The following is a 13927-nucleotide window of genomic DNA, read 5'->3' as shown; positions in this document are numbered from 1 at the left end:
CCCTATGCCATTTCTGACAAGTGGATGTCCAGTCCCTTCTTGAAAGCCTCCAGTGATGGAGGACCCATTGTTTTATTGAGATTGCCTATAAGAGAAACAAGCAACTCAGCCAAACTTCCTTCTTCTTATAATTTAGGGCAGGGGTCAGCAACCTGTGGCTCCGGAGCCGTATGTGGCTCTTTTACCCCTCTGCTGCGGCTCTGTCACTCAAAATATGTGTCACAACCGCCAATGTGCGACACCCGCCGGCACGCGATTTATTGAGCTTTTCAACCCCTGGTAGGCCAACCATGGATAAATCGAAGAAAAGTTTCAGAAGAAAACAGAACGTTTAATTCAGCTTGTTTTGTGGCTGCTCAAGAAACAGTCAAGCACGGGAAGGGTTTTGTGGCTCCCAGTGTTTTCTTTTCTGTGGGAAACAGATCCAAATGGCTCGTTGAGTGTTTAAGGTTGCAAACCCCTGGTTTAGGGAATTAGGAAAGGGGCCCGGCCACTTCTGGATGGTATCTGGAGGTTCTGGACTTAAAAAGTACTTTATCACTTGTTGCCTTTGCAACAGAGCTTGTCAATCTCTGTCATCTTTTTTACCCTGAATGATCTGTAATGCATACATGGATCATAATGATCAAGCTAAGACTACTTAGTATCTCTGATGTTTTAACTTTATTTCATATGGAAATGCTAGAACACTTTCAGGGGGCTGGACTAGAAGACTTCCAAGGTCCCTTCCAACTCTATTATTCTGTAATTGGTAAACTCTAAAGTTCACACTGCAACTTCAGGAACGTTTATTAGTTACTACTCTACACAGGAAGCCCTAAATTCTTTTAAATTCTCCCTTTAAAAAAAAAATCATTGCTATCAGCCCTCCCAAGTTCCGTTTTCACTGGCAGAGGGTTGCAGGAGGCTGTCACAGCCAAAAATGGAGCTCGGAAGCCCGTTTTCGCTGGCATAGCACTCAGGCCACCACAGGCGCCCCCAACACAAGTGACGTCAAGTTGGCCATGCCCCCTGGCCACACACCCTGGCCCCCCCAAAGGTCAAACACAACGCTGATGCAGCCCTCAATGAAATCGAATTTGACACCCCTGCTGTAGAAAAATCCTCCAGTGTAGCATATCATCCTACCTATTTCCTCATAAAGCAGGGATGAAATCCAACAGGTTCTGGAGAACCGGTAGCGGAAATTTTGAGTCGTTTGGAGAACCGGCAAATGTCACCTTTGGCTGGTCCCAGAGTGGGGTGGGAATGGAGATTTTTGCAATATCCTTCCCCCAGGAGTGGGGAGGGAATGGGGATTTTGCAGTATTCTTCCCCTGGAGTGGGGAGGGAATGGGGATTTTGCAATATCCTTCCTCCAGGAGTGGGGAGGGAATGGGGATTTTGCAGTATTCTTCCCCTGGAGTGGGGAGGGAATGGAGATTTTGCAATGTCCTTCCCCTGCCACGCCACCAAGCCATACTATGCCCACAGAACCAGTAGTAAAAAAATTTGGATTTCACCACTGTCATAAAGGTATGGAATACCCAGGTGCCAATAAAAAGCTACATTTCTTTCATCACTTTAGCACCCTTAAGATTCCTTTTTCAATCTGACGTTCAACCCACAAAACCCTTTAGCATTCCACCAGTAACAACAAGGCAATTTCTCAAGCTTCACTCCTTGTACCAGGAAATCTCAATGCTGAGTTTAACAAATGCCTTAATTTATTGTGCATGTAAAAAAAAAAAACACAGACACTGCTTGCCTTCAGACACACTGAAAGCCAAAATGAAACAAGTAACTTTGTGACCTTTCATTGAGTAAGCACATTAGCACAGGAAGGAAATTGCTACTGTGTCAGTAGTTGTTTGGCAGAAGGATAGCTGCTTTGTTTACACGCCAAAGAGAAACATTTATGACACATTTTGGCTCATGATGTCAACAATAAGGACATTAGAGTCCCTTGTCTGCTAATCCTTTTATCTCGGCTGTACACCTGTTCTCCTGGAGTCCCGCAGGAGAAGGGCGGTATAGAAATGAAATGAAATGAAATGAAATGAAATGAAATGAAATGAAATGAAATAAAATAATGAAATGAAATGAAATGAAATAATAAAATAAAATAAAATAAAATAAATAAAAATAATAAAATAAAATAAAATAAAATAAATAAAATAAAATAATAAAATAAAATAAAATAAAAAGAGCCTTGGTAGTACAAGGGTTTAAGGCACTCTGTTATTAAGCTGCTTAACACCAGCTGTCTGCAATTAAAGTAAGATCGAATCCCGCCAGGCTCAAGGTTGACTCAGCCTTCCATCCTTTCTAAGGTAGGTGAAATGAGGACCCAGTTTGTGGGGGCAATAAGCTGACTTTGTATAAAATATACAAAAGTATGAAGGCGATTGCTTAACGCATTGTAAGCCGCCCTGAGTCTTCGGAGAAGGGCGGCATATAAATCAAATTAAAATAATAATAATAATAATAAAATAAAATAATAAAATAAAATAAAATAAAATAATCACATTTCAGCATGCATTTCTTAACCAACAAAAGGAAAACAGTGCAGGTAAACCAGTTTATGAATCACTGTTAGCCTATGTTCCTATACCAACACATTTAAGAGGCCAAAACATTAGGAAGAATGTACAAAAACTTTACAGGAAGATGTCAGTATCATTTTATGTGTTTTTTAAAAAAATTTGTTTTATATGCTGCCCTTCTCCGAAGTCTCAGGGTGGCTTACAAGGCGTTAAGCAATAGCCTTCATACTTTTGTATATTTATACAAAGTCAGCTTCTCTTTCTTTCTCTTTTTCTTTCTTTCTTTCTTTCTTCCTTCCTTCTTTCTCTTTCTTTTCTTTTCTTTTTTTTTTAAATTTGATTTATATGCCGCCCTTCTCCGGAGACTCAGGGCGGCTTACAATGTGCTCAGCAATAGCCTTCATCCTTTTGTATATTTATACAAAGTCAGCTTCTCTTTCTTTCTTTCCTTCCTTCCTTCCTTCTTTCTCTCTCTTTTCTTTTTTTTTAAAATTTGATTTATATGCCGACCTTCTCCGGAGACTCAGGGCAGCTTACAAGGCGTTAAGCAATAGCCTTCATCCTTTTTTTGTATATGTATACAAAGTCAGCTTATTGCCCCCACAAACTGGGTCCTCATTTCACCTACCTTAGAAAGGATGGAAGGCTGAGTCAACCTTGAGCCTTGGCGAGATTCGAACCAGCAGAAATTGCAGGCAGCTGGTCTTAACAACAGGGGTGCTTTAGACCGCTGTACTACCAAGGCTCTATGCTATATGACACTTGCCATCTTAAAACAACCCCTCATGATTATTTGGGGTTCATGTTGTGGACCCATTCGCCTCGGCCTCTCACCTCTCCTCAGCACGAAGAGGTCGGTCTGCTTGTCGGAGTTGAAGTCCCCGAAGGCGGCCAGAGTCCCGAAAGCCTCGGCTCCGAAAAGCTGCGAGGTGACGTTCTGCAAGGCCCGGCCGGGTTTCAGCAACGCCCCGGCCGTCATTAACAGCAGCAGCGGCCATAGCAGCGAGGACCGGCCACGCCTAGCGAAGACGGGACCCCTGGCGGGGCGGCAGGGTCCCCCCATAGCGGGAGGCTAAACTCCAACCGGTTCTTTTGGCAGGGCCGCGCGGTTTCCGGGTTCGCTTTACGGCACCGACGCATTGCGCCTGCGCGGAGGAGGATATATTTGTATGTGTGTGTATTTTTATATATATATATACACCGTATGTCTCTCTGTGTGTGTGTATTTACGGCGGAGCCTAGCAACCGTCGTTGGGTTTACTTGACAAGGGGGCGGGGATTAAGCCTCTGGCTTTTCAGCCCAGGGCGGAGTTTTGAGCGGGTCGCTCGTCCTCCTCCTCCTCCCGCCGCCGCCATGGCGTCTTCTCTGGCTGATGTGAGCTGGAAAATGGTGGAGCTGAGGGCCCGCTCCAAGCGTTCAGGTCTGACTTCTCTTCCCCCCCCCTCACCTGTCTTCCCCCACCTCCGCGTTGTCTTCTCCCCCTTGTCTCGCTCGCCTTCCCCTTTGGTCGCTTGTGCAGCGGGCAGAGTTTGGAACTCCAACTCCCAGGATGCCCCGCGAGTCCGGTTTACCCCCCCCCACACTTGCTCCTCCCTCCCCTCCGCTCTTTATCCAGCCTTGAAAGAGCTGAAGAGCCTGAACGGGGAACTCTGGGAGTTGTAGTCTGAGCGCCTGCCCCTCTTCTCTCTCTCTCTCTCTCTCTCTCTCTCTTTTTTTTCTTCCCATCCTCGCTTCGCTGCTCCCAGAAACAACCAGCCACAACAGGGAGGACTTGCAGTTCAAAAGACTGCAGTTGAAAAGTTTTTTTTTTTAAAAAAAATGACCTTTATAAAATGTAAAATAAATAAATAAATTAAAATTAAAAGAGCCTTGGTAGTCCAGTGGTTTAAAGCACCCTGTTATTAAGAATAGCTGCCTGCAATTACTGCAGGTTCGAATCTCGCCAAGGCTCAAGGTTGACTCAGCCTTCCATCCTTTCTAAGGTAGGTAAATTGAGGACCCAGTTTGTGGGGGCAATAATCTGACTTTGTATAAATATACAAAAGAATGAAGGCTATTGCTTAGCGCATTGTAAGCCGCCCTGAGTCTCCGGAGAAGGGCGGCATATAAATCAAAATTTAAAAAACAAATTAAAAAACAAATTAAAGTCTTACCCAGAAACTTTTGCCTGGTCCCCTTGATCAGGGGTCTCCAACCTGGGCAACTTTAAGCCTAGAGGACTTCAGCTCCCAGAATTCCTCAGCCATCTTTGCTGAGGAATTCTGGGAGTTGAAGTCCTCCAGGTTTAAAGTTGCCCAGATTGGAGACCCCCTGCCCTTGATCGTTTTAGGGGATCTTTTCCAAGCCTTGCATTCTCCCTTCCTGGGTTGGAAGGGGCTCACTTTGGGCCAGATTCCCTTTGTTTCCTGTTCCCCACCCCCCTCTGAAAAGAGGGAAAAAAATTAAGACTTTGCCCTGTGGAACTCAAGATAGATTTCCTAACTGGCTGGCAAAATATTTTTTTTATAGTTGGGCAGCTATAGTAAATTTAAACAATAGGAATGAAGAAATAGGAATTAGTTTTGGGAGGGGGCTTTGCTGACCCTTTGGTGCGGCCATCAGTTAATGGGATATATTTATATATATATATAATATATATTGTTTCCCCGAAAATAAGACATCCCCAATAATAAACCCAATCTAGCTTTTGAGCACATGGGCTAAAATAAGCCCTCCCCTGGAAATAAGCTCTCCCCAAAAATATTTAAATGCATGCACAGCAGATCCATGCCATTTCCTCTGGTTAGGGTTAGGGAGACAAAAATGGAAATCAGGTAAGATGGCAAGAGGAGCCCCGTCTTGCTCCACGTGCCCCAAAATAATAAGACCTCCCTGAAAATAAGGCCAAGTGCTTATTTTGGGGTTCAAAAAAATATAAGACAGGGTCTTATTTTCATATATATATATATATATATATATAATTTATATTTCGCTGATAAAGAAATAAAGGGAGACTAGTACAGATCTATTTCAAGTTATTTAGCTCTCATCAGCTAAATATATGTATATATACACACAAGATCTGCAATCTTGCCCTTACAAACATCTAAAATTCTCTTAGGGCTTCTGTATAGATAAGTATGATGCAGGTATTGTAAACATAAGAACAAGCGATTCGGAAAAAATGCTAGGTGTTTCTAAAGTTTCCTCTTGTTTTGCCTACGTGGCTAAAAATCCTAGTGAGGAAACCTGAGCTTTCTGCTTTAGATGATTGGTTTGAAAGCAGAACTTCCCTAACCTGGATTAAAATGCTGTCTTCTCAAGGCATTTCAGTGTGGTCCTAAACACGATGGAATTCAGTAATTTTGCTTGGTCGGGTCACCAAGATTGGGATTAAATCCTAGGTTTACAGAACATTTTGGAAGGTCTTTATATGTATTATATATATTGTAGTCAACATAAGACACAGAAGTCAAACATCTGTCTTTTGCAAGTGCTACATTTTTCTGATCATAACTCATCGAGTTTCCATCTTTCTCTCTTGATGGGATTGTCTGATGTTTCTGATACTTTGCTATCGGAGACAGTTGGAGATTTTTAAAGCAAAACCAAAGTGGGAAAAAATTAGAGCAGTCTTTGCTTCCCCCTGTTTTTGTCCTTGTCTTCTGTTTTTCATACTTTTTATGTTCCATACTTTTTATGTTCATACTTTTTATGTTCGTTTTCCTACTCTATTTTCCAAGAGTTTTCTCTGATTCTGTGATTTGATCACCCAATATTTGTCTCTCTCTCTCTCTCATTGATTTTTCTCTATCTCTTCACAAAATGTACTCTCTTCCATACAATTTTACCTTCCTTGGCCCCCGTCAGTCAATAAGTCTTCCCTTCCTTGACTTGTAAACTATTTTTGTCTTTTGCTTGAGGCATTTGGCAGCTTCACAAGTGACTTGCAAAGGTGGCTGCAGAGCTCTGGCTGTCCCCGAAATGCAAATTCTGCTATTGCTTGTTTACATTTCTTGCAGCCCTTTCAGTATAAAAAAATCACTAATAAAAAAGTCTCCAGAGAAAGTCTATCCACAGCATGCTTTGGCTCCAGTCACTTATAATGATCTCCTTCCTATTTTCAGCTACATTTTACCTTTACTTCTGTGGATGTATCTTTCCATATAGGAAAACAATGAAATTATGTTTCAAATTCGTAGTTTAAATCTACTTAGAGGAGGGAAAAATATTTGGTTTGCTGTTCTGATGATTACTACGTATCTCTTATGTTTCCTGCAGTCAACTTTGGTCAATAAACCATTGCTTGCACTGGATTTTCAGATCATACACAAAATAAAGGCCTGTTAACACATTATAAATTAAAGTAGCCTTCTATACACACTCTGACATAAGATAAACTAGTACTCTTAAATTGCAAGGAAAGAATACTCTTGAACAATAGTTAGATTTCCCTGCTGGCTGGAGAATTCTGGGAGTTGAAGTCCACAAGTCTTAAAGCTGCCAAGTTTGAAGACCTCTGGAATAAGCTATACATGGATTTCTGTAAATAGTAAGAATGAGTATTAAAGGAAGATTAAAGATTGCAATGAAGCCAAAACTACCACTTTCTTTTCTATTTTTGTATTTGAGCCATGGATTTTTTTCCCTTCAAATTCTGAGTTTCTACCAACTGCCTTGAATAAGAAAATATAGTTGCAAATAAATACTTTTCATATGATATATATCTTTAACTTTGGTATGCTCCTCGTTGGAGATTCCAATTATCACTTATTAGGTGTAACACAGGATAGATTTTAATAAATGTTCTCGTTTTGCTAAGATAAAACTATATAAACTTCTGAGTTGTGCAGAAGCAAGCACAATGGAATAGAAACACACTGCTGTTACAAATGCTATGTCTATGAGTTAGTTTAGGCATGCCACAATTAGCAACAAGATTGTTATGCTCATGATATGTAACTAATGTCAAATGTTAAATCATTGCTGTTTAAATACTATACAGTAACCTGATAAAGACTGGGTAATTTGACTGCATGCATAATTTGATATGAAGAATAATACCTTACAAATTTCACTATAACAGAACTTTCAAATCCTCCTATATAACTATGGTGTAACAGACTATGGGTAGTCCTCAATTTACGACCATAACGTAGGCCAAATTTCTGTCACTAAGCAAGGCAGTTCTTAAGTGAATCTTGCCCCATTTTGCAAGCTTTTTGGCACAGTTGTTAAATGCTCATGTTAAGTTAGCCAAACGGTTGTTAAGGGAATCTGGCCTCCTTGACTTTGCTTGTCACAAGGTCGCAAAAAGTGATCACATGACCCCGGGACACTGCAACCGTCATAAGTACATCTTATGTACTTATCCAGCTGCCCAGCTTCCAAATTTTGATCAGGTGACCATAAGAATGCTACAGCAATCATAGGTGTGAAAACCGCATAAGTCACTATTTTCAGTGCCGTTGTAACTTTGAACAGTCACTAAACCAGGGGTGAAATCCAGCAGGTTCTGACAGGTTCTGGAGAACCGGTAGCGGAAATTTTGAGCAGTTCGGAGAACTGGTAGTGGAAATTTTGAGTAGTTTGGAGAACGGGCAAATACCACCTCTGGCTGGCCCCAGAGTGGGGTGGGAATGGATATTTTGCAATATCCTTCCCCCAGGAGTGAGGTGGGAATGGAGATTTTGCAGTACCCTTCCCCTGCCACGCCCACCAAGCCACACCATGCCCACCAAGCCACCCCCCCACAGAACCGGTAGTAAAAAAAAATTGGATTTCACCACCGCACTAAACCAATGGTTGTAAGTCAAGGACTACCTGTAAGTCTAGGGAGACCCAGATTCTAGTCCTGCCTTAACACAACGAGCTGTTTTGGGGTGCTTAGGGCCAGTCCCTCCCTCTCTCAGCTCAACCTACCTCACAGCGTTGTGGGGAAAGTTATGAAAAAGAGCCGCCCGAACTGACGTGTGATAGGAATCAAATAACCACAAGGCATTTTGTCATGTATTTGCAGAGCTCCTCCCCCTCCCATTCGAAGAATTCTTTAATTCATATATCTACAGCATAAAACCAAATGGAGCATAATTGATACCATTAATTAACTCAGGAGTGGGTTAGAAGTAATTGATGTCTCTCTTAGAAATGACGGCAGAGCTTTTCAAGGCTACATCCATAATTATAGGTCTTAAGACCAGTTCAATCAGGGGGTGGGGTTTGAGCAAATAGAAATATATCCACTGAACAAATCTAAAACTTATTTATGGACTCTTTTAACGGGAAGCTTAAGAGTCACATAGAATAAGATTACGTTGAGGAACGTACAATATCCGAGTGTACTCTTTGGGTTAACGAATAATATACACGTTCCATTAACCCAAGAGCAAAAGGTTTTGATTTGGACATGACAATTATTTGATTGGAACGGAGGATTCCTTCTTTCGTTATTGTAGACGCTCAATATTGTCTGACGTAATTAAAAAAGTAATGAGTTGAATAATATTATTGCTGTAAACCCAACAATTGGGCATACTGTCACTGTAATCCAGAGCTCTTCAAATTTGGCAGCTTGAAGACTTGGGGACTTCAACTCCCAGAATTCCCCAGCCAGCATAGCTGGCTAGAGGATTCTGGGAGTTGAAGTCCACAAGTCTTCAAGCTGCCGAGTTTGAAGACCTCTGCTGTAATCAATGGTGCTTCAGCCAGTGATTTAAAAAAAATTGGGAAAATAAACTCACGCAGTACACAAGAAAAGCCTGTTAATCTAATTATCCTCCTTATTGTCTACTACGGCATGATGTGAATAACTTCGCTAACACTGCTTTTTGCTTAATTTGAAACCTGATTGCTTCTAACCCTCACTAAACGTTTTCAAAAAATTGCAGTAGTTTAGCCTGGCAACGTTTGTGATTAGCTGCAAGAGCTTGAAATGGCCACTTCAAATACTGACAGAGGCACCACGTCTCGTGAGTTCTTGTGGTCGGGTAAGTATGTTGACTCTTTAACAAGTCTCTTTATGTTGTGTTTTGGGGTGATGTGGGTACATTAACACAAACAGATGCTCTATTTCAGGGGTGGGCAACTGTGGGCCTTTGACAACCGGTGGACTTCAACTCCCAGAATTCCTGAGACAGCTCAGGAAATCTGGGAGTTGAAGTCCACCGGTTGTAAAAGGGCCACAGTTGCCCACCCCTGCTCTGTTTGATGGCTGCTTATTGATGTGAAGTGTCAGCTTAAAAAGGGCTGTTATTGTCTCCTGCAATTGATAGTTTTGAAGCTATATGACACTTGGTCACAACCATGCTGGTGCCATTCTTTCATAGGGCAGGCAGTCCTCGACTTATGGCCACAATTGAGACCGAGGTTTCCTTTGTGAAGTGAGACATTTGTTAAGTGAGTTTGGCCTCCATTTTACGACCTCGCTTGCCGCGGTTGTAAAGTGAATCACCTCGAGTTCTGAAATTAGTAACACGGTTGTTAAGTGAACCTGGCTTCCTCGTTGACCTCGCTTGTCAGAAGGGGAATCACATGACCTCGGGACTTTGCAGTCGTCATAAATGTGAGTCAGCTGCCAAGCATCCAAATGTAAATGGCGTGACCTTGTGGGGAAGGCTGCCATGGTCACAAATGTGAAACAGGCTCATCAGTGTGAAAAACGGGCCAGAAGTCACTTTTTTTTCCCCCGGTGCCGTTGTAACTTCGAACGATCACTGAGTCAACTGTTGTAAGTCGAGGACTACCCGTATTGTCTTTGCTTGTCGGAAGCCAGCTGAGAATGTCACAAATGGCGACCACGTGACCCCAGCATTGTAAATACACGCCGGTTACCCAAATTTTGATCACGTGACTGTGGGGATGCTGCAACGGTTGTAAATGCGAGTACTGGCTACCGGTGACTTTTTTTCAGGGTCGAACGGTCGCTAAATGAATCATTGTAAGTCAAGGACTTACCTCTACTGCAGGCTAATAAGCCCTGGCTTGTTTGGGTAGCAGAATAACACAGAAGCAAAGGATCTTAAAAACGTCCAGTGTGGGAGCAGCCACAACTTCTGGAGTTCTACTGATTAATTGTTCTCACTGCCAGGAAATTTCTCCTTAGTTCTTGGTTCTCTCCTTGATTAGTTTCCATCCATCCATTACTTCTTGTCGTGCCTTCAGGTGCTTCGGAGAATAGGATGACCTCCCCTCTTCTTTGTGGCAGCGCCTCAAATATTGGTAAACTGCTCTCATGTCACCCCTAGTCCTTCCTAAACTCAACACGAAAATCCAACCTCCGATTTGTGGAGGTTTTGTTTTCCTCCAATTTTTGCAGCAACCGCTGCCTCCTTTCCAGTAAAACAATTAACATGCAGGAGTTAGATTTCTAAATTATAAGGTTTTTTTTTATTGCTTCAGCTGTCCTTTTCTGAATGCCTTTTTTTTTTTTTTTGGAGTTGTGTAGTTTCTGGCTTTCTGCTTGTGTCCCTTGAGACCTGCTTAAAATATGCCCCGAATAAAAATTATAGCTTTTCCTTCTCACTCTGCACATTTTTCTTTGGTATTTCTCTCTCTCTCTCTTTTTTTGATCCATGAATGAAGTGAACCTTTGGCAGTTCGTGGGTGGTTGATTTGAGGTCGTGTCTCGAGTTAGAAGGAGCGCCTGCTCTATGACCTCACGAAGCCGCTGGGACGTCTCTGCCAGTATGGCAGGTCATCAGGTCACCAAGTGTCATGTCTCCTAGTTGTAGTAGTTGTTATACATTTGCTTCCTCCGCTGTCACAACATGCGTGCACACTACCTCTTCCCCCTTCCCGGGGACTGTAATTTGAATTGGGATCATATCACAGCAGCCTATTCCAGAATAACAGTTTACTGTATATTTTACACATGCTGATTTACAAAGGTGGTGATAGGAGTTTTAAAGTCCTTTTAAAGAGCCTTGGTAGTACAGTGGTCTAAAGCACCCTGTTATTAGAACAGCTGCCTGCAATTACTTCAGGTTCGAATCTCGCCAAGGCTCAAGGTTGACTCAGCCTTCCATCCTTTCTAAGGTAGGTAAATTGAGGACCCAGTTTGTGGGGGCAATAAGCTGACTTTGTATAAAATATACAAAAGTATGAAGGCTATTGCTTAATGCATTGTAAGCTGCCCTGAGTCTCCGGAGAAGGGTGGCATATAAATCAAATTTAAAAAAAAAGTGCTTTGGGGGCTTCCCCCCCCCCACTTTAAACGGAGTATTGGGGGAAGGGATGGGTAGCAAACCATTTTTTTCATGAGATATTCCCTTGCTTCTCCTGAAGATAAGCAGTGACAAAAACTTGTGTGTTATCTCTCTGTGCTTCATTTGTAATGGAGTTATATTCCTATCTTGACGGCGTGCATTGGTTGCTGTAGAACGGTGGTATCTACTGGGGGAACAGTAAATCAAACTTAATAAATATAAATTCAATCCAAACGTTTCATGACCCAGTCTAGGTAACATCATCAGGCTAGTGCATGAAACGGCTGCAAGAAAACCACCAAACTCAAAGAGCCCCAAGGACCCCTCACAGGACAATGTATTATGACTGTACTTGTGAATGTATGAAAGAGATGCTGTGAAGGTCATAAATGGAGGCATTGGTCACAAAGTCAGTGTTTCATCGTTGTTGTATCTGCAAACAGTCACTGTCCGAAGCAGCTGCTAAGTGAGGACTACCTGCATGCAGCACACCATCCTAATCTATCTCAGATGCTTATCTGCACAGAAATATTGCAGTGAAGTTGTAAGGAGCACAGTAGATTACGTGGTTAGGACGCTGGAGTGACAATCAGAAAGACCTTGTTCGAGACCTGCTACATGACGGGGTGAGCTCCTGTCCTTCACTCTAGCTCAGGGGTCAGCAACCTGCGGCTCTGGAGCCGCATGTGGCTCTTTCACCCCTCTGCTGCGGCTCCTTGTCATTCAAAATATGTGTCACAACCGGCAATTTGTGACACCCGCCGGCACACAATTTATTGAGCTTTTCAACCCCGGGTAGGCCAACCATGGATAAATCCAAGAAAAGAAAAGTTTCAGAAGAAAAGCAGAATGTTTAATTCAACTACATATGCTAGTTTTGTGGCCGCTCAAGAAAGAGTCAGGCATGGGAAGGGTTTTGTGGCTCCCGGTGTTTTCTTTTCTTTGGGAAACGGGTCCAAATGGCTCTTTGAGTGTTTAAGGTTGCAGACCCCTGCTCTTGCTACTGCTGACCTAGCAGTTCAAAAGTGAGTAATTGCAAATAGATAGATAGATATGCCCACTTTGCTGGGCATATTAATAGGGACATGAAAAGAGCTTCTAGCTGTGCATTCCTGGGCAGGAGTGATATCACTGGTTAATCCTTTCAAGGGCCTCGGTGTTTCTGACACCAAACTCAAGCAAACTCCCATGTAATTCAGTATTAATAACCATTGGTTGCAGGGCAATTTCATCAATACAGGAAGATTATCATTAACTGCTTCGTGTGAAAAATCTCAGAAGAGAGAAAGAAAAAAAGAAGGAGCAGTCCTATAGAACGATGCTTAAATAGAATCTTCCCTCCCTTAAAGCTGCTACCATGTGCCGGCTTAGCAGTAGGGTTCTGTAAATGTACTTGCTTTTTTTCCCAGTAATATTTGTTATATTTTTATTGATCACTGCTTATTTATCTTAGTTTTATTTGTTTATTCAATTCCTATAGCCACCCATCTCAATCAAGTGATTATGGGCGCGACGATTGGGCAGGATTATACTACTGCTAGTTGGAATGATATTTAATTCTGATAAATTATATACTTATCTTTGGCTTTAGAAAATTATCAAGCCCTTAGAAATTAGTTGAGTTCATTTTGCCTTCCCCACAAAATGAGTCCTTTTCAATTAGATCCCGGTCTGTGGCTCAAACCTGCATTGGGAGTGCTGTAAGGGAATTGTAGAGTTAATTAATGTATATTGATATAGTACTAGGGTTTCCTCTATTAATAACTGATTCTGTAGGATAAAATGGCAAGGGGAAAGAGGCCTGTCTAACGTAATTTAATCTGAGATTCATTAGAGGCTTTTTAACGTAGCCCTTATATCTCTAGGATGAAACCAACCAGCGCTATTTTCCAAGACTCTGCTTGCATTTTAAACCAGGGGCTTTCAAACTTGGCTACTTGAAAGACTTGTGAACTTCAACTCCCAGAATGCTGGCTGGGGAATTCTGGGAATGGAAGCCAACAAATCTTAAAATTGCTTAGTTTGAAGAGCGCTGCTTTAAAACCATCAATATTGCCAGGAGATGCATCATTTTCAATTAGAATAGAATAGAATAGAATAGAATAGAATAGAATAGAATAGAATAGAATAGAATAGAATAGAATAGAATAGAATACAGAACAGAACAGAACAGAACAGAACAGAACAGAACAGAACAGAATTCTCTATTGGCCAAGTAT

At 42.0% G+C, this 13927-nt stretch overlaps 2 protein-coding genes across 5 annotated transcripts in view; one reads left to right on the top strand and one right to left on the bottom strand.

Annotated features, from left to right (window-relative positions):
• The window catches only part of ITFG1 (integrin alpha FG-GAP repeat containing 1), a 97684-nt gene extending 93900 nt beyond the window's left edge, over nucleotides 1–3784 (bottom strand). The window contains exon 1 of the mRNA XM_034426452.3: nucleotides 3360–3784. Coding sequence (XP_034282343.2) covers nucleotides 3360–3588 — 229 coding nt within the window. The 5' untranslated portion in view covers nucleotides 3589–3784. The remainder of the gene's footprint in view (nucleotides 1–3359) is intronic.
• Nucleotides 3785–3788: 4 nt separating this feature from the next.
• Nucleotides 3789–13927, top strand: part of PHKB (phosphorylase kinase regulatory subunit beta) — a 117334-nt gene continuing 107195 nt past the window's right edge. For 2 of the 4 annotated variants that reach the window (XM_034426455.3, XM_087877294.1), the window contains exons 1-2: nucleotides 3789–3946; nucleotides 9393–9491. In XM_034426455.3, coding sequence (XP_034282346.2) covers nucleotides 9437–9491 — 55 coding nt within the window. In that variant the 5' untranslated portion in view covers nucleotides 3789–3946; nucleotides 9393–9436. The remainder of the gene's footprint in view (nucleotides 3947–9392; nucleotides 9492–13927) is intronic. The other 2 variants (XM_034426453.3, XM_034426454.3) reach the window with 2 other exon arrangements.

This window comes from Pantherophis guttatus, chromosome 11 (assembly GCF_059756535.1).
Source record: "Pantherophis guttatus breed Tessera chromosome 11, ASM5975653v1, whole genome shotgun sequence".
Classification (NCBI taxonomy): domain Eukaryota; kingdom Metazoa; phylum Chordata; class Lepidosauria; order Squamata; family Colubridae; genus Pantherophis; species Pantherophis guttatus.
Note: the sequence above shows the minus strand (reverse complement) of the source record. Positions and strands in the feature narration are given on the sequence as shown.